The sequence below is a fragment of the Podarcis muralis genome, chromosome 4, assembly GCF_964188315.1.
Source record: "Podarcis muralis chromosome 4, rPodMur119.hap1.1, whole genome shotgun sequence".
Classification (NCBI taxonomy): domain Eukaryota; kingdom Metazoa; phylum Chordata; class Lepidosauria; order Squamata; family Lacertidae; genus Podarcis; species Podarcis muralis.
The window spans coordinates 3,112,038-3,134,179 of NC_135658.1; the positions used below are offsets into that span (position 1 = coordinate 3,112,038).

Sequence of the window (22,142 nt, forward strand, 5' to 3'; positions counted from 1 at the left end):
TGATATTGGTCTATAATTTGCACATTTAGTAGGGTCTTTGTTAAGTTTTGGTATAATTATTATTAAAGCTTCATTGAATGTTGCAGCAGATATACCTTTCTGAGCTATTTCCTCATAGACTTCTAGAAGTCTGGGGACTAGTAGATTTTGAATATTTTATACCATTCTGTAGGAAAACTGTCTGGTCCAGGTGATTTCCCATTCCCCATTGTTTCTATTACATTCTCAATATCTGATATATTTATGGGTGCTGTCAGGGAACTGACATCAGAGCGAGAGGCGGCGGCAGAGCTCCCGAGCTCTGCCGGAGAGGGGACCAGCCAGGGGGGAAGGAATTCCGCGTAACACCAATAGAGAAGAGAGGGAGATAGGGGAATTGGAGACAGGGCTCCCAGACCCTTCACCTGAATCCAGTGGAGAGAGCGCTGGCACGCCCCTGCCTTCCCCTTACTTGCGCAGACGCGTTCCGCGCAGGGAACATAGGAGGAGACTGGGAGTCAAACAGCTCTTATGCTGGAAGAGGTTCAGGAAACGCCCACTGACGGATTCTGCAAGTGACTAACAGGTCCCGGAGCGCGAGCTCTAACCCTAAGCATGGTGGAGCAAGCGATCTAACCAAACCGAAGGCAATTTACGCGCAAGTAACCCCATACAACCATTACAGCAATCCGTCAGTCCCTGCTGCGGTTACTTGTGTGCTAGTAGGGGAAACATGAGCCAAACTGGAGGCACCGGGGCAGCGGAGGAACCTGCGGGGGTGCAGGACCTGGTGAAGAGGAACCAGGAGCTGGAACGGCATGTATCCCTGCTGATGGCGCGGCTGGATGAGAGGCACACCCAAGACGCGCAGGTGAGACCCACTCCAGTAGCAAGGAAGGTGCCAGGACTGATACACAAATTTGGAGGGAAGCCCCAGGAATATAATGGATTCAGAACAGAAATAGAGTACGCCTTGCAGCTGCAGCATGGTGACTTTGCTGACGAAGCAGCGCAGGTGGCGTATATCGTGGGGCACCTTGAGGGGAGCGTGAGGGAATGGGTTAGACCCTTAATGGCTGCGCAGAACCCCGCCATGAAGGACGTCCGGAAGTTTTTTCAGGCGATGGACGCTATGTATTCAAGCCAATTGGGGGAGAGTCTGACCCAGCGGGAGCTGATGAGATGCAAGCAGGGGGATCTTTCCGTTAGAGACTACTGGTCCCGCTTTGCGATGTTAATACACAGGCTGGAATGGGATCTAAATAGCCCCTCCGTAAGGATGCTTTTTGAGGAGGGGCTTTCCCCAACCGTCCGGGATGAGCTCTCCCGCGCGGCCCGCCCGGAGACTATGGATCAGCTGACAAAAGCTGCGATGGCGATAGGCGCTCGCCAGGAAGCGCGCGCTTTGGAAAGGCGGGAAGGGAGAGGAGAGCGTTGACCTGACTACCGCATTTCTGAGATGCCAAGGCAGCCTTCCGATGACGTGGTTCCAATGGAAATTGATGGGGCGCGCGCACGCGAGGTTCCGAGCGCCCACCAAGGAGGCAAAAGGGAGGGAAAGGCTGGGAAAAGCACCAAGAAATGTTTCCTCTGCCAACGGCCAGGACACTTTGCCAGAGTCTGCCCACAAAGAAAGGCTTGGCAAGGGATGGTGGGAGCCGCTGGAAATGAGGAGGAGGGGGAAGAGGAAAAGGTGCAGGGAAACACCAGCGCTTGAGTGCCCACAGGCGGGCGCAGCAGCCAAGCGAACAACTAATAGAAGTGCCCCAACCGGACCCACCCAAGGTTTCTATAGCGGTAGAAGTAGTGCTAGAACTCCCAAATGGACACCCAGTCACGGTGAAGGCAATGCTGGACTCAGGCAGCTCCTGTAATTTTTTTAGTAGGGAGTTTGCACTGGAGCACCAGATCCACCTGCTGCCACTTGATTTCCCACTCCAAGTGACCACGATAGATGGCAGGGAGCTGCTGGGAGGGGAGGTAACACATCAAACCCCGCCAATGAGGATGAGTGTGTCCAGGCACACAGAAACCATTGCCTTTCACGTGGCCACACTGGCAGGACCCCCTATAATACTGGGGATGAGCTGGCTAGTGCTCCATGATCCAGTGGTGGCTTGGCATCAGCGGACAGTCACCTTCGGGTCAGCGCACTGTTTGGAACACTAGGGGGGAGTGAAGCCCAGGGTGAGGTTGGCCAGAGTGGCAGCAACCACACTGAAGCAGAGTGTGGAAGTGCCACCACAGTACGCGGACTTACAAGAGGTCTTCAGCGAGAAGGAAGCGGACAGGCTGCCGCCACATAGGCCCTTCGACTGCCAAATCAACCTACTCCCTGGGGCGCAGCTGCCGGTGGGTAAGCTGTATGCCATGTCGGACCGAGAGATGCAGGAGTTGCAAGACTTTATAGACAAAAACCTGAAAAGGGGGTTTATAAGGGTATCTAAGGCAGTGGGGGGCAGCCCTGTGTTCTTTGTGGACAAAAAAACACACGGATAAGCCCAGGCTTGTAGTGAACTTCAGAAAATTAAACCTGGTATCAGAACCCGTGACCTTCCCAATGCCCAGAATTGATGATATTCTGACTAGGGTAAGGAAGGGTAAGATTTTTACCAAGCTGGACCTTTGGGGAGCATACAACTTGATTAGAATGAGAGAGGGTGACGAATGGAAAACCACCATGTTCACCCCCCTAGGGGCCTTTGAGTACTTAGTCATGCCATTTGGATTACAGTCGGGCTCAGCCTGTTTTCAAAGCTTCATGCACCATGTGCTGGGTCCCCTGCTGTACAAGAACTGCGTAGCATTTCTGGACGACGTCCTGATCTATTCGGACAATGAAAAGCAGCATGTCCAGGACGTCAGGGAAGTTCTTAAAAGGCTACAAGAACACCAGCTGTGGGTCAAGCTGGAAAAGTGCCAGTTTCACGCCAAAGAAGTGGAATTCCTGGGATATAGGTTGTCAGACAGAGGCCTAGCCATGGACCCCAGCAAGGTGCAGGCGGTGCTGGACTGGAAGGCCCCCAAGACCCGGAAGGATGTACAGAGGTTCCTCGGGTTCAGCAACTTCTACCGGAAGTTCATCAAGAACTTCGCCCACTTGACCGCACCCATCACGGATTGCCTCAGTAGCAAAAAGAAGTTCGTCTGGACGGAAAGTGCCCAACGGTCCTTCGAAAGGCTAAAGAAGGCGTTCGCCTCGGAGGAACAGCTCCTGCACGTGGACCTGCAGAAGCCGATGAGGCTAGAGACCGACGCATCGGACAGAGCCATAGGGGCGGTGTTACTCCAGCCAGGACGGGGCCAACACACCTGGAGGCCGTGCGCCTTCTTCTCAAGGAAGCTGAATAAATCGGAACAGAACTACACGGTGTATGATCGCGAACTGTTAGCTATTTACGCAGCGTTCCGCCAGTGGAGACATATCCTAATAGGGGCTCAGCACAAGGTTCAGGTTTGCACTGATCACAAGAACTTGGAATACTGGAGAACAGCGCGAGTTCTCAATCAGAGACAGATTCGGTGGGCTCAGGAGTTCTCCAAGTTCTTCTTTGAGATCAAGTACGTGCCAGGAGAAGAGAACGTGAGAGCAGACACGCTTTCCCGGAAACCGGAGTACATGGAAGAAGGACCACCAGAAGCTCGACACGTGTTCCCTGAGGAACGATGGGTTTGTGGGGGATCGTTGGTTGGGAAACGGGAACTGGCTGAACTAATTCGCCAGGACGAATTCGCCCAAACCAGAATCAGGGAACTCAGGGGAACTGGGGGAGACCGGGGAGGTTTTGAGGAAAGGGAAGGACTGCTGTATTACAAGGGAGCAATGTATGTGCCCGGGGAGGCCTTGCGGGAAAGGGTGCTCAAACAGCTTCACGACAACCCAACAGCGGGGCACTTTGGACAACACAAAACCATGTGGCTGGTCACCAGGGAGTTTTGGTGGCCAAGGGTGAGGGAAGATGTACGAGAGTATGTACGGGGGTGTGACCTCTGCCAAAGGGCCAAGGGAGAGAGGGCCGCCCCAGCGGGACTATTGGAACCCTTACCCACACCGGGAAGACCCTGGGAGGTGGTGTCTATAGATTTCATGACAGATTTACCCAAATCTAGAGGGAAGACAGCAGTCATGGTAGTAGTAGATCTGCTAACCAAAATGTGCCATTTTATAGCGTGCTCTCATGCCGTGACAGCAGAGGAGACCGCCCAGTTGTTCGTGAACCACATCTTCAGGTTGCATGGGGCTCCTTCGAGGGTTATCTCTGACCGAGGGAAACAATTTACCTCGAGGTTTTGGAGGAGGCTTATGAACTTATTGCAGGTGGAGGTGGGATTCTCGACGGCGAGGCACCCGGAAACTAATGGGCAAGCAGAGAGGGCGAACAGCATTTTACAACAATATCTACGCTGCTACGTCAACGAGAGACAGAACGATTGGGTAGAAAAGCTAGCACTGGCAGAGTTTGCATATAACAATGCGGAGCATGTGTCCACGGGGATGAACCCGATCTTGGCAAATTATGGGTGTCACCCCAGGTCCTTTCCCAGGAGGGGGGAGGAAGGGTGGAGCGTGCCCACCGCAGAGCAGTTCATGGAAGAAATGGAAGCCCTGCACCAGCAGCTTAAGATGAATCTGGAAAGGGCCAAGGAGGCGTACAAAAGACAAGCAGACAAACACCGCCGTGAAGGGGAGACCATTAGGGTGGGGGACCGGGTGTGGTTATCCACAAAAGGCTTACCCTTCAAGGGCGGGTGTAAAAAACTGAGGCCAAAACGGCTGGGACCATTTGAGGTAACACACCAAGTGAACCCGGTGGCTTTCCGGCTCAAGTTGCCAGACAACATGAAAATCCACTCGGTGTTTCATAGGTCACTGCTCTCACCGTACAGGGAGGAGCGGAGAGTCCGGGGGTAGGAGGAGAAGGGCTCACACACCCACAACTGGAAGAGAGGGAACATCACCACCAAGTAATGGAGATCCTGGATTCGCGCTGGCGGGGGCGGCAGGTGGAGTACCTAGTAGCTTGGGAGGGGGAACCCGAGTCAGAGAACACGTGGGTTCCCGCAGGGGAGATAGAGGATAGATATCTGGTGGAAGAGTTCCACAACAGGTATCCGAGGAAGCCCAAACCCCTGGAGAGATTCTGGGAAGAGCAATTTGCCACCACCGATGACGAGGAGGAGGAGTTCGGGGGTTTTCCAGCTTCCCAAGAGGAAGGAGGAGAATCGTCCGGAGAGGAGGAATCAGATTGGGAAACCCCTCCCGTGAGAGATCGGAGTGGGTGGGAAGCGGGGTTTGAGTCCTCGGATGACGACGGCAGCTCCTTTCGGGGGTTCCCTGCATCGTCGGCTGAAGAAGGGGACAAAGTCACGTCACAGGGTCCGGCCGGGGGTGGAGGGGGTCCTGGGAGGGAGGTGGATGTCAGGGAACTGACATCAGAGCGAGAGGCGGAGGCAGAGCTCCCGAGCTCTGCCGGAGAGGGGGCCAGCAAGGGGGAAGGAATTCCGCGTAACACCAATAGAGAAGAGAGGGAGATAGGGGAATTGGAGACAGGGCTCCCAGACCCTTCACCTGAATCCAGTGGAGAGAGCGCTGGCACGCCCCTGCCTTCCCCTTGTACGATTTATTGGTTTGACGTGACCCGCTAATTGGATTTACGGTCCAACTTAGCTCTTTATGGCCGGTCCGGCACGCTTCCTCTGCGCGCCTCTACTCCGTCTCCAGTCACGCCTCAGCAGAGTTAACACAGCGTCAAAGCTGTCACTTAGCGTCCGACAAACACACAGAGTACCGGTTTGTCTATTTACAGTCCTTTATTCGACATTTCTCAGAAAAACTCCAGGACTTCTTGCAGCCATGACAAACTGCGTCCTTCTCCCTCAAAGACAGAGAGGAAGAGAGAGAACTCCTCCCAGCTTCGAAAGCTGACGTCAGAATGTTGAGGCATCATGGGAACAACTTAACCTATTAAGTTCCAAACCCCACACCCCCTCTTGCCGCACATTCTGACAAGACCTTTTTGAGTTCAACACCTTTCCCATTGCCTTTTGCCCCTTCCTGGCATCTTTCCCAGGCACCTGTTGAACCCCTTCAACACTCCCAGAATCACACTGTGCGAAACTGACCCATGCACCTGTGGCCTGAAACCCCTCTGACCCACTTGGGCCAGCAGTTGTGTCTTCTCCGTCAGACTCTTCCCCCTCTGACTTGACAACCCGTCTGTGAGCTTTCTCCATTACGCTAACAGGAGATGAAGACTCACACCTGGACACTCCTTTAACAACTCTTGGAGACGCCCAAACCTACCCTGAACCCTGATCCTGGACCTGGTCCCCATCACCGGGTTCAGCCTCTGACTCCCTTTCCTCCTCAGAATCAGACAGACATTCTGAGAGAAAACCAGGATCATCCCCAGGCCGTGACCAACCACCCTGCTCACAGAACTCAGCACGCTTGCTGACCAGCAGTTTGGTCTGATCGCCCTCTGGGTATGCAAACTTCCACCCATTGGTTGCAGGATCATACCCACAGAAGATCATTTCCTGAACCTTTGGACCACCTGCCTTCCGCTGAGCTGTTGGTACCGGCACAAAAGCCTTGGACCCGAACACGCGGAAGAAATGCACCTGTGGCATTTTCCGGTGCAACAGAAAAAACGGTGTGTCCCCTATAACGTGGTTATAGGACCTGTTAAAAACAAAGTTGGCAGCTTTCCAAGCTTCACTCCAAAAGCTCTGAGGCAGCCCAGAGTCACACAGCAAAACCCTGACAGCTTCAGCCAGTGTTTCACTCCTGTGCTCTGCCACGCCTCTCTCTTGAGGAGACTTTGCACCCGTCACTTGGTGACGTATTCCCTTTTCCTTGAAAAACTCCTTCAGAGCAGACCCAGTAAACTGTGACCCTCGGTCGCTCCTGAACCCTTGCACCCTGGTGGAGAACCTTAGTTCCACCTCCGCAACCCAATCCTGGATCAGTTGCGCCGCCTCCCCCTGTGATTTGAGAGAGAAACACCAGCCAACCTGGCTGTAGTCATCTGTCAGCGTCAGCAAAAACCTGGCCCCACCCAGACTCTCACACCTCATGGGTCCTGACAGATCTGTGTGAACAAGCTCAAAAGGCTCTTTGGCTATCCTCCCAAACCCGGGAAAACCATGTACCTTTGCACCTTTGCATGCCCTGCACCCTAGGGACCCCCCACCACATTGTGTGATTTTACAACCTTTGGTGCAGCGGGGCAACTTCTGCACATCTTCTAAACTGCTGTGCAACATTCTCCTGTGCCATAAATGAACACATGAATCATGACTGGGAACCTTAGCACACTGCGCCTGTGCTTTTCCGGCATTCCCACCACCCTCCAGAGGTGATTCCAGAACAAAGAGATTGTTCTTGCACTCCACGTTGATCAGTTGTCTCCCCCCTCTGAAAATGGAACAGGCATCATTTTCAAAGCAAATTTTGTACCCCTGCTTCACAAGAGCTGGTACAGATAACAGACAACAATTCAGTCCCGGCACAACGTAGACCTCTAGCTCCTCCTGTAAAGGGGGAAAAAACATGTTAGCCACAGCAGAAACTGATTTTCTCGTTCCGTCTGCTAACATTACAGTCATTCCAGTTGAAACAGCCCTGCAGTCCCGCATTCTGCCAGCAGGCTTGCTTATCAGGTGATGACCGACAGTAGTATTCAACACCCAGCGTGTCACCGTGTCCTGGCTGGAGTTGTTCTTCACAGTTGCCATAGAAGCAGTGATATGAAAACAACAACCCCCAGTGTCTGAGTCACGTCCTTCCCTTGCGTTCCCACGCTGGCCTCCTCTCCGAGACTGATTCCCATGAGAAACGACCTTGGAACTTTCCTGCCCAGCTGTCTCCGCTCTCTGTGGGCAGCAGCGATGCAAGTGCTCCGTCGAATTACACACGTAGCAACGGCGAACTTCCGTGGAAAAACACTGCCCGGGGCTCCTCCCAGCTGGCCTGGCCCTCCTTCTTCCGGAAAAGCACTCCTTGCCAGATCTGCCCCCTCTGAACCGGCACTCCACTCCAGCACGTTTTTTAAACTTGCCTTTGGAATTCTTCGCCCCCCGACTTGCTCAATAGCGCTCCTTGAGGCTAAATCATCAGGAACAGGGGCTCCAGCCATCTCTAGGCTTTTCATTACCTCTCCAGGGCTCTGGCCTCCTGCTGAAGTTTCACAGCACATCCCAGGCAGCCCTTGCTGACTTTACGCCCTTGCCCAACTTCTTAGAGTGAGCTTATCAAACGGAATGTCCTCCAAGACCTGGCTATCTGCCATTGTCTTCCCGGGGCCCCAAGCTTACTCACCAGCTTATCCGGCACCCGTATCTCAGCTGCTCTGAGCTCTGCAGCAACACAGGCAAACCTTTGCGTCTTTCAGCCAGCTGCTCTCAGCTCCCAGCTCTCTCTTGCCTCTTAACAGCAGGCAAAATTCTCACCGCCTCCTGCCAGCTTCTCTGCATCAAACCGCAGACTTCAAAGCGTTCCGGCAGCCTCCAGTGACAGCTTTACGAGCGGTAATTAGGCTACCCATAACCTGTTCGATTTATTGGTTTGACGTGACCCGCTAATTGGATTTACGGTCCAACTTAGCTCTTTATGGCCGGTCCGGCACGCTTCCTCTCCGCGCCTCTGCTCCGTCTCCAGTCACGCCTCAGCAGAGTTAACACAGCGTCAAAGCTGTCACTTAGCGTCCGACAAACACACAGAGTACCGGTTTGTCTATTTACAGTCCTTTATTCGACATTTCTCAGAAAAACTCCAGGACTTCTTGCAGCCATGACAAACTGCGTCCTTCTCCCTCAAAGACAGAGAGGAAGAGAGAGAACTCCTCCCAGCTTCGAAAGCTGACGTCAGAATGTTGAGGCATCATGGGAACAACTTAACCTATTAAGTTCCAAACCCCACACCCCTTACTTGCGCAGACGCGTTCCGCGCAGGGAACATAGGAGGAGACTGGGAGTCAAACAGCTCTTATGCTGGAAGAGGTTCAGGAAACGCCCACTGACGGATTCTGCAAGTGACTAACAGGTCACGGAGCGCGAGCTCTAACCCTAAGCATGGTGGAGCAAGCGATCTAACCAAACCGAAGGCAATTTACGCGCAAGTAACCCCATACAACCATTACAGGTGCTGATAGCATATCTTTTTGATATTCTTCAATAGTTGGTATTTTAATATCTTGAAAGAAATTCTCCACCTCATCCTCTGATATATTTTCTGGCCCTTCATATAATTTTTTGTAGAATTAAAAAAAATTATTATTGATATCAATTGATGAGGTCGCTGTGATGTTATTTTCATTTCTGTTTAAAGGTATTATTTGGTTCGTTTTCTTTTGTTTTAGACGATTAGCTAGAATTTTTGTCAGTCTTTCTCCCTGTTCCCAATATATTTGTCTTAGACTTAGTAGTCTGAACTCAATTTTTTGAGCTAGTATATTATTCAGTTCTAATGTTTGTTGTTGTATTCTTTCATATGTAACCTTAGATGAGTTTTTTGCCATATCGCCCAATAGTGTTTTTAAGAAATTTTTAGATTATTTTCTTTTAATCTTTGCAGCTTGACCTTGTTGGCCGAGAAGGATATAATATTCCCTCTGATGTAAGTTTTATATCCTTCCCATTCCATCAGTCTTGATGTTGAAGATTTATTTTAAAAATATATTTGTATTTCTTGGGTTATATATTGAAATGTTTTCCATTTTCATTTAAAAATCATATATTAAGATACCATCTCCTCATACTTCCCTGGGTTTTAGATAAATTATATTCCAGTATTGAAACTGTTCTTAACTAAAGGCTTGCTTTCGCTAATGGGGCCTCTTGCTGCTGCCACGCTGCCGTCAAACAATTTCCATTCTCATCCTGGGGCCAAGTTCTCAACTCTTTCAGGTTAGCAGAGTTTGTAACCTTAAGCATTTGTAACTCGAGGTACCACGGTATATGAAAATGAAACCCCCCTCCAGTAATTCCCATCTGTAAGGTACTTTATTGTTTCTCAGTGCATCAGCCAGGAATTTGTAACTGCTTCTTTTTTTCAGCAATCTCACTGGGATCTCCTTCAAAAGTATATTTTCATCTCCAGAATGTAATCTTTTTTTCACATTCACCTGTAATATTTTCTCTTTCATTCCTCTTGAATTAAAAGTCACCAAACAGTCACCTGGCCATTTTTTGGCTTTTGTGAAGCTTGATTTAATTCTGAAGAGCTTGTCAATTGTAAAAATTACTTCTTCATGTACCTGTAACCAGTTTGCGAGTGTTTCTATGATTTTCTTTCTAATATCCTCTCCCATTGTTTCAGGGATCCCCCAAATTTCAAATTGAATTCCTTCTGATGCATTTCCATTACCGCCATAGAGTCCCAGGTCACTTCCTGTAATTTACTCAATTCTGCCGCTTCCAGCTTTGTCTTCTCTTGGCCTCTCTTCAGTTCTTTAACCTCTGTTTGTGTTTTCTTTCAAAGTGCCTTCTAAGCCTTTTGTCTTGATGTTTAACTCCTGGACTGCTTTCCCTAAGGCACTAATTTGGCCCAACAAGATTCCCACTGATTTCATGTTTTGCTCTATCTTAGTTTCTATACAGTCTAAATTTTTTGAATTATCTTTTAAGTCTCTCTTTATTTCAGCCAGCATTTCTGCAATTAACATTATAGGTTCAGGATCCTGCATGGACCTTCTCTGTTGAGCTTGTGTTGTTATCACCACTGTTAACACTTCTTTTTTTGTAGCCATATTCTATTTGTTTTAACTTTTTATTTTTAACCTCTGACGTTCCTTATTTGTCCCTATAAATGTCACTTTATTCTTTTCTTAAAGGCAGAATATGATTTCACATCCTACTAGTACATGGTGTTAACCTGTTCTACCTGTGTTTTCCCACACTTCGTATGAATTCTTTGATGGGAAGTGAGATGGGCCCTGTGAATGACGCTCTTTCCACATTCCAAGCAATTATATGGTTTCTCCCCTGTATGAATTATCTGATGGGAAGTGAGATTGGAGCTATTAGTGAAGCTCTTTCCGCATTCCACACACTGATAGGGTTTCTACCCTGTATGAATTCTTTGATGGGAAGTGAGATCAGAGCTCTGACTGAAGCTCTTTCCACATTCCACACAAGGATAGGGTTTCTCCCCTTTATGAATTCTTTGATGGGAAGTGAGACTGGCGCTCTGACTGAAGCTCTTTCCACATTTCACGCACTGATAGGGTTTCTCCCCTCTATGAATTCTTTGATGGGAAGTGAGACTGGCGCTCTGACTGAAGCTCTTTCCACATTCCATGCACTGATAGGGTTTCTCCCCTTTATGAATTATTTGATGGGTATAGAGATGGGAAATATACCTTAAGCTCTTTCCACAGTCCACACACTGATAGGGTTTCTCCCCTGTATGAATTCTTTGATGGGTAGTGAGATCAGTGCTCCAACGGAAACTCTTTCCACATTCCACACACTGATAGTGTTTCTCCTCTGTGTGAATTCTTTGATGGGAAATGAGATCGGTGCTCCGACGGAAGTTCTTTCCACATTCAACACACTGATACGGTCTCTCCCCTGTATGAATTATTTGATGGGAAGTGAGATGCTTGCTCTTACTAAAGCTCTTTCCACATTCCACACACTGATAGGGTTTCTCCCCTGTATGAATTGTTTGATGGAAAGTGAGACTGTCCTTCTTATTGAAGCTCTTTCCACATTCCACACCCTGATATGGTTTCTTCCCAGGGAGATTTCTTGGATGGGAAGTGGAATGGGAACTTTTTCCACTTTCAATATATTTATACAGCTCCATTGTGGGGATTTTGTCGTGGTCACCCTTGTTCTTCATTTTCAGTCCATCACTATTTGCAATGAGAGAAATGGATTATAGCATCCGGGAGAAATTAATGGTGAATTCACACAAAAGCTTATATGAAGAACAAACTTCGTTAGTCTCTAAGGTGCTACTTTACAATTTTTAAAATAAATTTCGACTGTGTCAGACCAACACGGCTACCTACCTGAATCCAGAACTTGTTAACACTGGTATTAGAGGAATAACATATTGAAGTTTCGCAACCTTAACCTGTTGCAGGATCTTAGCCAGTTGAATATAGCAGTGCATATGCAGACTTCCAGAAGCAATCAGTTGCAGGCATGTAGGATGAAGCAGGAACAAGACGCTGCTACCAGTAACTTGGTTACTTATAGGTGTTTATTACTTACAGCAGATTCACAAGTTACTATATACAGGATACGGATCTTAACTCTCTCACTTAACAAGCTCCAAACGACTCTCAGAACACACACTGTTCAACCAACTAACCAACCAAGGAAGGTCATGAGTCATCATGCCTAAGTGGAGACCTCAACCAATAGCAGAGCTGTATCCAAGGCCCCATATCTGTAGGCAGAACAACTCCCTCTGCTCAGTCTTCTTGGCCTTCGGCCAACTTCTTAATTGCTTTGTGAGAAGCTGCATCAAATAGCACGTAGGCAAAAAAATCCCAACATAACACAAGTGGGTTAGATCGATGGTTTTACTAAAGGGTTGGGTGCATTTATTAACAGGGATCCACTAACACCCTTAGTGCAACCTGTGATGCAAAAAGCCCGGCTATTCCCTCGAATGGATTTTGCTTGGCTAAATCATGGAATCCCCTCCATTTCCAATGTCAGTCTTCTCTTTGGGCAACCAAAGACTGACGGGAGGAAAAACAAAAACTGAAAACCTGACAGAAGCTACTTCAACTTCCCCAACAACTCTGAAGTTTACAGTCAAAAGGGCCTGGGGAATTCAGACCAGGCTGCTGCTTGTTTAATAAGCTGCAACTGGAGGAAGAACATTCACCGAAGAAGAAGAAAAGTAATTTACTGTTCAAGGTTTATTGTGGGACAAATGTAATCCCAGATGTTTTAAGGGGGCACTGTTGAGTTCTGTGAATATATATGAGGTTCATAGAGAGCCGTTTTGAATTTAAAAACAGATATTATGATCCCACAAGGAGCCTTACCAAGAGAGGCCAAGATCCCACGATTCTCCTCCATGACCTCCTTATGCAGAGCTCTCTGGTCAGGATCCAGCAACTCCCACTCCTCATCCGTGAAACAAACAGCAATATCTTCAAAGCACACTGGACCCTAAAAGAAAAAGGGAAATGTCCTCCTCTGAAACAACACTGTTGTTCACCACCACTCCTTGAGCTAGGACATTGTTCCACCCCTTGGTCTCTATCCCCACAAGGCAGCTTCCCCTGACCTGATCTGGTTCCACAGCCGCTGCTTCCATTCTGTCCCCATTCAGAGATGGATGAAGAGGTCTTGCCATCATCGTTCTGTCACCTGCCAGAGAAAAAAAAGTTGGATGCCCAGAGTGCAGTGCATCTGCAACAACAGATGGGACTTTGAGAACGCTTTGCCTGCTGAGTGCATTTGGATGTTTGGGCGAATTTCAGATGTTAGATGTGAGAAAAAATATATCTCCCCTACACTGAGCTCTTGGTCCCAACTATCTCCCCCAACAAAAGATGAAAAGAACCCACATATGATTTAGAAAACCAACAGAATGGGACCAAATGGAGAAAAACTACCTTCCTCCTTACCCAGTAGCCTCTCTTTGGTGTCCAACGGAGGCCTCTCTGTCTCACAGGAATCTGTGTTCTTTTCTTCAAAGAGATCCTTTTCCTGAAAGAGCAACAAGGATTCAAAACCGTGAATGAATGGTGATAAATATTAACAGAGAATGACAAAACCAAAATTATTAAGGGTGTTAGATCTCATTGCATGGATGTCTTCACAGAAAAAGAATGAATGGGCCCTGAGGAGAGCATTTTTGGATGATCTCCATCCTTTTTGGAGCCCCTTGGAAGTATCTTGAGGAAAGTCTCTCCAACCTGCTTTCTCTCTTCCTGCTTTCTCTCCTCTGCCTGACTCAGGAGGAATCCTTCAGCCAGGGCCACTGCCTGGGAACTGGTCTCTGCTCGACAGTCCTTCACCCAGCTCTCCATCTCCGGTGGAAGGACAGCTAGGAACTGCTCCAGAATCACCAGGTCCAGCATCTCAGCTTTTGTGTTCCTTTCTGGCTTCAACCACTGACAGTCAAAGTGGTAGAGTCGGCTGCAAATCTCTTGGGGTCCTTTGGCCTCCTGGCAGCAGAACTGCCTGAACTGCTGGCTCTGCACCTCTGAGCAGAGGGTGTCCTCCTCACCCAGGATCTTCTGCACAGAGTTTTCCCAGAATCCCCCACTGCTCCCAGTTTGGATGGCATGGCATCTTTGTAATAAAACATTACAAAGGAGGTCAACTACAGAATACATATTTAACACAGTAGGGCTGGGTGAGTCTGGGCCTCACCCCTAGGCCAGGTGAAAAGGGCCTTTCTAAAAAGGAGAAGAAAGAGGAGGAGGAAGAAGAGGAGGAGGAAGCAGCCTCTAGCTCTCCTAGAAGAAAGATTGCAATGGAAAAGGTGGAGGCAACTGAAGGGATTTCTGGGAGATGAAGAAGCCTTGTTGCTCCTGCTTTCCAGTCAGTGCATGAAGTCAGACCTGACTGACAAGGGAGTCATTTGTATCTTGTGAAAAATGGATGCTTGGCTCTAGTGGGGGTCCTCATCCGGGGGTCCTCAGGAGTTGCTCCCCCCACCCCCACTCCCCTGCTTCTGTCTCCTTTTTTTGCACTTGTACTCTCTGCCGCTCTCAAGGCAGACTCCTGGGGTGGGGTCCCTTTTTCTTTGCTCTGAGGGCCAGGAATGTATCTGGACATTATTATTCTATTAGATAGCTTAACACACACAAAGCCACTGATGCCAAGGTCCGTGGAGGCTCAGGGAGTAGCAGCGCCCATTTCCGGTTGCTTTCCCAGCAACAACCCCTTTGGGACAGAGAGGATGTGGTCCTGGGGTGCCCTGCTCTGGGTGCGAGGGGATTGCTGCAGTGGCCTCTGTGGGGAGCTGCCCTGGGAGACACTGGGAAACTGGTTTGCAATGCAGCAGCCAGACTATGGGCTGGGATCCCTCTCTTTATCCCTGCCCTTTCTCTCCCACCTTAACTTCCTTCCTCCCTGTGGGGGTTTTTTTTTGGGGGGGGGGGCTAGTCCACCTCCTCGTCCAGCTTTGGAAAACCACTTGCACATGTTTCCTCTGTTGTGCAATGAGGCTGAGCGATGTCACACAGAGTTAAAGTCCCAGGGACTCCTTTGTTTGAAGAAGGGAGATTTTGTGGGAGTAATTTTTTTCTGAAAGGCCAAATGAATTTCGGATGCTCTGATCTGCAGGAAGGAGAGTGTTGCAGACCTGGCCCCTCCCTGGCAGGACCCTCTCCCCCCTGACTTGGGGTCCCCCCCGCCTGAGCAGATCAGCCCCCCCCCCCAGCCTCCTTACCTGCTGCAGCCCTGGGACCCCCACTAGATCCCAGAGAGGAGACTCACCAGATCCCAGGAGGGGATTTCTTTCCGCAGGGCCTGTAAGACAGAGTTGTTCCGCCTGGCCTTTGGCTTGCAGCCAATTTGATTCCCTCCCTCTCTTTCTTTTTTCCTTTCCTTCTCCTCCTGCGATGAGGCTACATTTTAATATTTTAATGTTTCAATATTTCAATGTTGTATTTTAATTTTGTTTTTAAGTTGCAATCATTCATCTTGTTTTTATTATTGCTTGTAAGCCGCTCTGAGCCCGGCCTTGGCTGGGGAGGGTGGGGTATAAATAATAAGATTATTATTATTTATTACTAAAAGTCCAGGGAACATTAGATGCTTCTAATTTTTCCGATGAAGTGTTTTACTCAGTCTCACCAGCAATCATGTGTGCTGAACACACAGAAACGCATACAGATAATGAAATTACTGGGAGTTACAGTCTCCAAATAAAACTCAACACATGCAAGCAGACTGATGGAATAGTACACATGATTTCCCCATCTCCTTTTTAAAAAACATTATTTTTCTTTATCTTCATGGTACAGAAGATAAATATTCAGAAAGCAATAGTTACAACAGTAAACAAAAAGTAACTTGTCCTGATGGAATTTCAGACTTTCAGCATGTCATGTGTTAAAGTTTCATTTCATTATTCTAAAACAGGCACCCCCAAACTCGGCCCTCCAGATGTTTTGGGACTACAATTCCCATCATCCCTGACCACTGGTCCCGTTAGCTAGGGATGATGGGAGCTGTAGTCCCAAAACATCTGGAGCGCTGAGTTTGGGGATGCCTGTTCTAAAAGACCACGATACATTTTCCCGTGAGTGTTGGGTGGATTCCTGCCACAGTCTTAACAATTTATATATTCAATAAGCATTTGTCATGTGTTATAAAAGGAATATGGATTGTGTTCCCCCACCTTCTTGATTTCCCCGGGCAAACAAAATTTAAGATACTTAAACTGTAGTGCCCAGAATTGAACACAATATTCTAGGTGGGGCCTGACCAAGGCAGAATAAATTGGTACTATTCCTGCCCTTGAACTGATTCTGCCTTCTGCCACATTGGCCTCCGCTCCCCGTTTGGTGTCGTCTGCAAATGTGATGAGCATCTCCTCAGTTCCTTCATCCAAGTCATTTATAAAGACGTTGTACAACAATGGGCCCAGGATAGAAGCCTGCAGCACCCCTCTTGTCACTTTTCCCCAGGATGAGGAGGAACCATGGAGGAGTCCTCTTTGGGTTCGGTCAGTCAAATCCACCTAACAGTTACCTCATTCAGCCAACATTTTACCAGCTTCCTCACATAAATATCACGGGCGACTATTTCCACAGAAGTCCGCTGATCAACAAACTTTCTAACTTCATCCAAAAAGAAAAAAAGAAAAAGAGAGATTTCTCTGGCTTGACGAGTTTTTGAGAAAGCCATGTTTTCAACTTGTATGTTTATGTTCTGAAACACCGAGCAATCAGATAAAGAGCACATAATTTTTTTAAATGAAGATAATAATAAGGATATTGACATGCCGAAACATATGCAAATGAAGGCGATCAAGATGGTCTTGCTTTATTTATGCATTTATATAATTTCTATAGCGCCGTATACCTGGGGTACCAACTTGAATAAAATATAGAAGGGGTTTAGTAAGCCCCTCCTCGCTTAATCAATACATGATGTGGGGCATGCATGCCATTTGAATGGCAATGCCTATCAACTGGGGGGGTGCCCCCCTCAAATATTTTATGAAGGGGCAAAGACCCCTCATCCTCTAAAAGTTGGCTCCTGTTCCCTGCTGTTGCATTCTGAAGGCAAAGGACGGACTGGACCCTGATTAATACAATAGACACGTGGCTTGACCAGCAAGACCCTGGGAGAAAGTGCGCATTCCACTTCCTGGCCCAGGTCGTTTTTATTAACAAAAGAACTTTAACACAGCGTTTGTAAGAACCAATCAGATTTCCTCTGAGCATTTCAAAAAATCCTCACGTGGGGACAAAGTCAGATCAGAGGAAGCCTCTTAACTACAAAGAACTATTTACTATTTGAGCATGCATACATGTTCAGGCTAAATAAACAGGAACCAAGGAGGAATTAACAAACCCCGGTGGTAATAAACCCAGCAGTAAAAGGAAAGACAGGCATTTTACCACATCCATGTGAACTCTGTTCCTGGCCCTAAGATCTACCTAAAGATTAACAGAAGCTACATCAAAGCTACCTCCCTATTTTTATGTACCCAGGAGGCCTGGTAAGCAACTGGTCTGTGTTAGAATGCTTTACACGTGACTGACAGACATAGAGAAAATGGGGCAGAGATGCAGAGGCTTGTGGGATTGATCAGAAATCAAGTCAATGACCCAAACCCAGTCAAAGTGATGCTTTCACCATTGACACAGTAGCTTGCTTCATTTTTCATAATTCCTCATAGCAATCCCACATGACCAGACACCTACACCCACAGTTCTCAGAATGGTTTCAACATAAAATCACAATATGAAAACACAAAACACAAAACCTGTAACCCCCACCTCCCCTGGCAAACAAAAGTTGAGATTCTTAAATTGTGGTGCCCAGAATTGAACACAGTATTTATTCTATGTGGGGTCTGACCAAGGCAGAAGAAAGTGGTACTATTCCTGCCCTTGATCTGATTCTGACTTCTGCCACATTGGCCTCCGCTCCCTGTTTGGTGTCGTCTGCAAATGGGATGAGCATCCCCTCAGTTCCTTCATCCAAGTCGTTTATAAAGACGTTGAACAACAACGGGCCCAGGACAGAACCCTGCAGCACCCCTCTGGTCACTTTTCCCCAGGATGAGGAGGAACCATGGAGGAGGACAATTTGGGTTCGGTCAGTCAAATCCACCAGTTACCTCATTCAGCCCACATTTTACCAGCTTCCTCACATAAATGTCGCAGAGGACTTTGTCAAAAGCCTTACTGTAATTGAGATGCAGTATTTTCACAGCAGTCCCCTGATCAACAAAGTTTGTAACTGCATCCAAAAAAAGAAATGAAAAAGAGAGATTTATCGGGCTTAACTTGTTTTTGAGAAAGCCCTCTGTTCAACCTGTCTGTTTTTGTTGTGAAACACCATGAAATCCTCAGGTGATGGGCACATAATTTTTTTAAAATGATGATAATACAAAGGATATTGTCAAGCTGGAACATGTGCAGATGAAGGCGATCAAGATGGTGTTATTATATTTATTTCATTTCTATAGCACCCTATAGCAGGGCTGCCAACTTGAATAAAATATAGGAGGGGTTTAGTAAGCCCCACCTCGGTTAAACAGTCACAGGATGCGGTGCAAGCATGCCATTTGAATGGCTGTTCCTATGAACTGGGGGGGTGCCCCCTCACATATCTTATTGGGGGGAAAAGAGCCCTCAGACCCTAAGAGTTGGCTCCCATTCCCTACACCCACAGGTCACAGGACAGTTACAACATAAAATCACACAATGAAAACACAAAACACACAGCCCAAAACCTGTAACCCCCAACTCCCCACCACATTTAAAAAGGGCATTAGATGTCATTCAGCCAAAGGCCTGTTTAAAGTGGTGTGTTTTTCTCTAGCGCTGAAAGTTGTATAATGAAGGGTTTTCCACTCTTCGTATGAATCCTTTGATGGGAAGTGAGATTGGAGCTCTGACTGAAGCTCTTTCCACATTCCACACACTGATAGGGTTTCTCTCCGGTATGAATCCTTTGATGGGAACTGAGATTGGAGCTCTTCCTGAAGCTCTTTCCACATTCCACACACTGATAGGGTTTCTCCCCTGTATGAATTCTTTGATGGGAAGTGAGAATGGAGCTCTGATTGAAGCTCTTTCCACATTCCACGCACTGATAGGGTTTCTCCCCTGTATGAATTCTTTGATGGGAAATGAGATTGGAGCTCGTACTGAAGCTATTTCCACATTCAAAGCATTGATAGGGTTTCTTCCCTGTATGAATTACTTGATGGGAAGTGAGACTGTGGCTGTGACTGAAGCTCTTTCCACATTCCACGCACTGATATTGTTTCACCCCTGTATGAATTCTTTGATGGGAAGTGAGACTGTGGCTGTGACAGAAGCTCTTTCCACATTCCACGCACTGATAGGGTTTCTCCCCTGTATGAATTCTTTGATGGGAAATGAGATTGGAGCTCTTCCTGAAGCTCTTTCCACATTCAAAGCATTGATAGGGTTTCTTCCCTGTATGAATTACTTGATGGGAAGTGAGACTGTGGCTGTGACAGAAGCTCTTTCCACATTCCACACACTGATAGGGTTTCTCCCCTGTATGAATTATTTGATGGGAAGTGAGATTGTGGCTCTGAGTGAAGCTCTTTCCACATTCCACACACTGATAGGGTTTCTGCCCTGTATGAATTATTTGATGGGAAGTGAGGTTGGAGCGCTGACTGAAGCTCTTTCCACATTCCACACACTGATAGGGTTTCTGCCCTGTATGAATTATTTGATGGGAAGTGAGATGGGAGCTCTGACTGAAGCTCTTTCCACATTCCATGCACTGATAGGGTTTCTCCCCTGTATGAATTCTTTGATGGGAAGTGAGAGAGGACCTTTCAGTGAAGCTCTTTCCACATTCCACACACTGATAGGGTTTCTCCCCTGTATGAATTCTATGATGGGAAGTGAGATTGTGGCTGTGAGTGAAGCTCTTTCCACATTCCCCACACTGATAGGGCTTCTCCCCTGTATGTATTCTTTGATGGGAAGTGAGTTTTGAGCTATTCCTGAAGCTCTTTCCACATTCCACGCACTGATAGGGTTTCTCCCCTGTATGAATTCTTTGATGGGACGTGAGATTGACCTTTTGAGTGAATCTCTTTCCACATTCCATGCACTGATAGGGTTTGTTCCCAATGGGATTTCTTTGATGGGAAGTGGAAAAGGAACTTTTCCCACATTCAAGATATTTATTCAGCTTCTCCATTGTGGGGATTTTGTCATGGTCACCCATGTTGTTAATTTCCAGTCCATCTCTATCTACAATGAAGAGAAATGGATTAGCACCTTAGGGAGAAATTAAGGAAGAATACTTGTTAAATCTGGTAATAGAGGCATAACACAAGTGGGTTAGATGGATGGTTTTCTGAAGGGTTGGGTGCATTAATTAACGGGGATCAACCGACATCCTTTGGGGAACCTGTGCTTCGATAAGCCTGGCTCTTCTCTTGAATCAATTTTGTTTGGCTCCATCATGGCATCCCTCCGTTTCCAATGTCAGTCTTCTCTTTGGACAACCAAAGACTGACGGGAGGAAAAACAAAAACAGAAAACCTGACAGAGGCTACTTCAACTTCCCTAACAACTCTGAAGTTTACAGTCAAAAGGGCCTGGGGAGTTCAGACCAGGCTGCTGCTTGTTTAATAAGCTGCAACGGGAGGAAGAACATTCACAGAAAAAACAGTAATTTACTATTCAAGGGTTTTTTTTGGGGGGGGGGGATACTGTAATATCCAGTGTTGTAGGGGGCGCTGTTGAGGTCTGTGAAAATATATGAGGTTCGTGACATATGGAGTTTTGAATTTAAAAACTGATATTATGATTCAACTAGGAGCCTTACCAAGAGAGGCCATGATCCCAGAATTCTCCTCCATGACGTCCTTATGCAGAGCTCTCTGGTCAGGATCCAGCAACGCCCACTCCTCATCCGTGAAACAAACAGCAACATCTTCAAAGCACACTGGACCCTAAAAGAAGAAGGGAAATGTCCTACTCTGAGACAACACTGTTGTTCACCACCACCCCTTGAGCTAGGACATTGTTCCACCCCTTGGCATCTGTCCCCACAAGGCTGCTTCCCCTGACCTGATCTGGTTCCACAGCCGCTGCTTCCATTCTGTCCCCATTCAGAGATGGTTGAAGAGGTCTAGCCAGTATCACTGTGTCACCTGCAAGAGAAAAAAGGTAAGGGGGAGGCCCAGAGTGCCTTCTTGTCTCACAGGTGAATCAGTGCATCTCAAACTACACAGGGGCCTTTGAGAAAGTCTCGCCTGCTGAGTGCATTTGGATATTTGGATGCATTAGAGATGTTATGTGTGAAAAAATATATCTTCCCTCCTCTGATGAGTTGGAAAACCAACAGAATGAGACCAAACAGAGAAACATCACCTTCCTCCTTACCCAGTGGCCTCTCTCTGGTGCTCAGCGGAGGCCTCTCTGCCTCAGAAGAAATCTGGTCCATTTCTGCAAAGAGATCCTTTCTCTGAAAAAGAAACAAGGATTCAAAAGAGAGAATGGGGAGAAGGATTTAAAAATGAATGTCAGAGAAAATTCCGGCTGATCGCGGGAGCGAAGACAAGCGGGATTTCTCTCTGGAGAGGGAATCCAGCTCTTGGGAGGAAAAAGGGGGTGCTGCAAGGGCGCCGCTGCCCCCTAAAACACCCCTGGAAGGAGATCCAGGGGGCAGGATCCCGGCACAGCCGTTTTGCGATTCCCCCGACCGCCAGGTAACCTCCTTTGGAGGCAACGAAAACATTAATGAAATGTTTAAAAAAGATGTATTAGAAAGAGGTTTTACCGACAAGGAATCAAAATATCAATTGGAAGTATTGAATAATGACGCAAAAAAATTGTCTAAAATGTATAAATTATTATTGGAATGGTATACAAAGGACGAGGAGGTTAAATCGGTTATGATCCACTGGGCCAAAGATTTTGGATATAATATACAATTTAAAGACTGGGTTAAATTGTGGAATGAAGGACTGAAATTTACTGCGTGTACTGTAATAA

General features: G+C 47.5%; 2 protein-coding genes across 18 annotated transcripts in view; both read right to left on the minus strand.

Moving 5' to 3' along the window:
- The window catches only part of LOC114595218 (zinc finger protein 75D-like), a 437,997-nt gene that overhangs the window by 123,284 nt on the left and 292,571 nt on the right, over positions 1-22,142 (minus strand). For 4 of the 17 annotated variants that reach the window (XM_077927869.1, XM_077927868.1, XM_077927867.1 and 1 more), the window contains 4 exons: positions 21,531-21,612; positions 21,216-21,298; positions 20,971-21,097; positions 17,243-20,390 (listed from right to left, as the gene is read on the minus strand). The exons of 4 other annotated variants lie outside the window; for them this stretch is intronic. In XM_077927869.1, the coding sequence (XP_077783995.1) occupies positions 18,946-20,390; positions 20,971-21,097; positions 21,216-21,298; positions 21,531-21,612 (1,737 nt within the window). In that variant the 3' untranslated portion in view covers positions 17,243-18,945. Of the gene's footprint in view, positions 1-17,242; positions 20,391-20,471; positions 20,632-20,970; positions 21,098-21,215; positions 21,299-21,530; positions 21,613-22,142 lie in introns of those variants that run through there. 9 more of the 17 variants (XM_077927876.1, XM_077927858.1, XM_077927857.1 and 6 more) reach the window with 4 other exon arrangements.
- LOC114595229 (uncharacterized) lies at positions 794-13,642 on the minus strand. The gene is made up of 4 exons (XM_077927969.1): positions 13,581-13,642; positions 13,238-13,320; positions 12,993-13,119; positions 794-11,840 (listed from the first exon to the last, which is right to left on the minus strand). The coding sequence occupies exon 4, from the start codon at positions 11,825-11,827 to the stop codon at positions 11,045-11,047; it is 783 nt and encodes a 260-aa protein (XP_077784095.1). The 5' UTR covers positions 11,828-11,840; positions 12,993-13,119; positions 13,238-13,320; positions 13,581-13,642; the 3' UTR covers positions 794-11,044.

Bases quoted from the DNA above. Each gene is read 5' to 3' on its own strand.
- LOC114595229 (XM_077927969.1), bottom strand. From the start codon at position 11,827: ATGAAGAACAAGGGTGACCACGACAAAATCCCCACAATGGAGCTGTAT.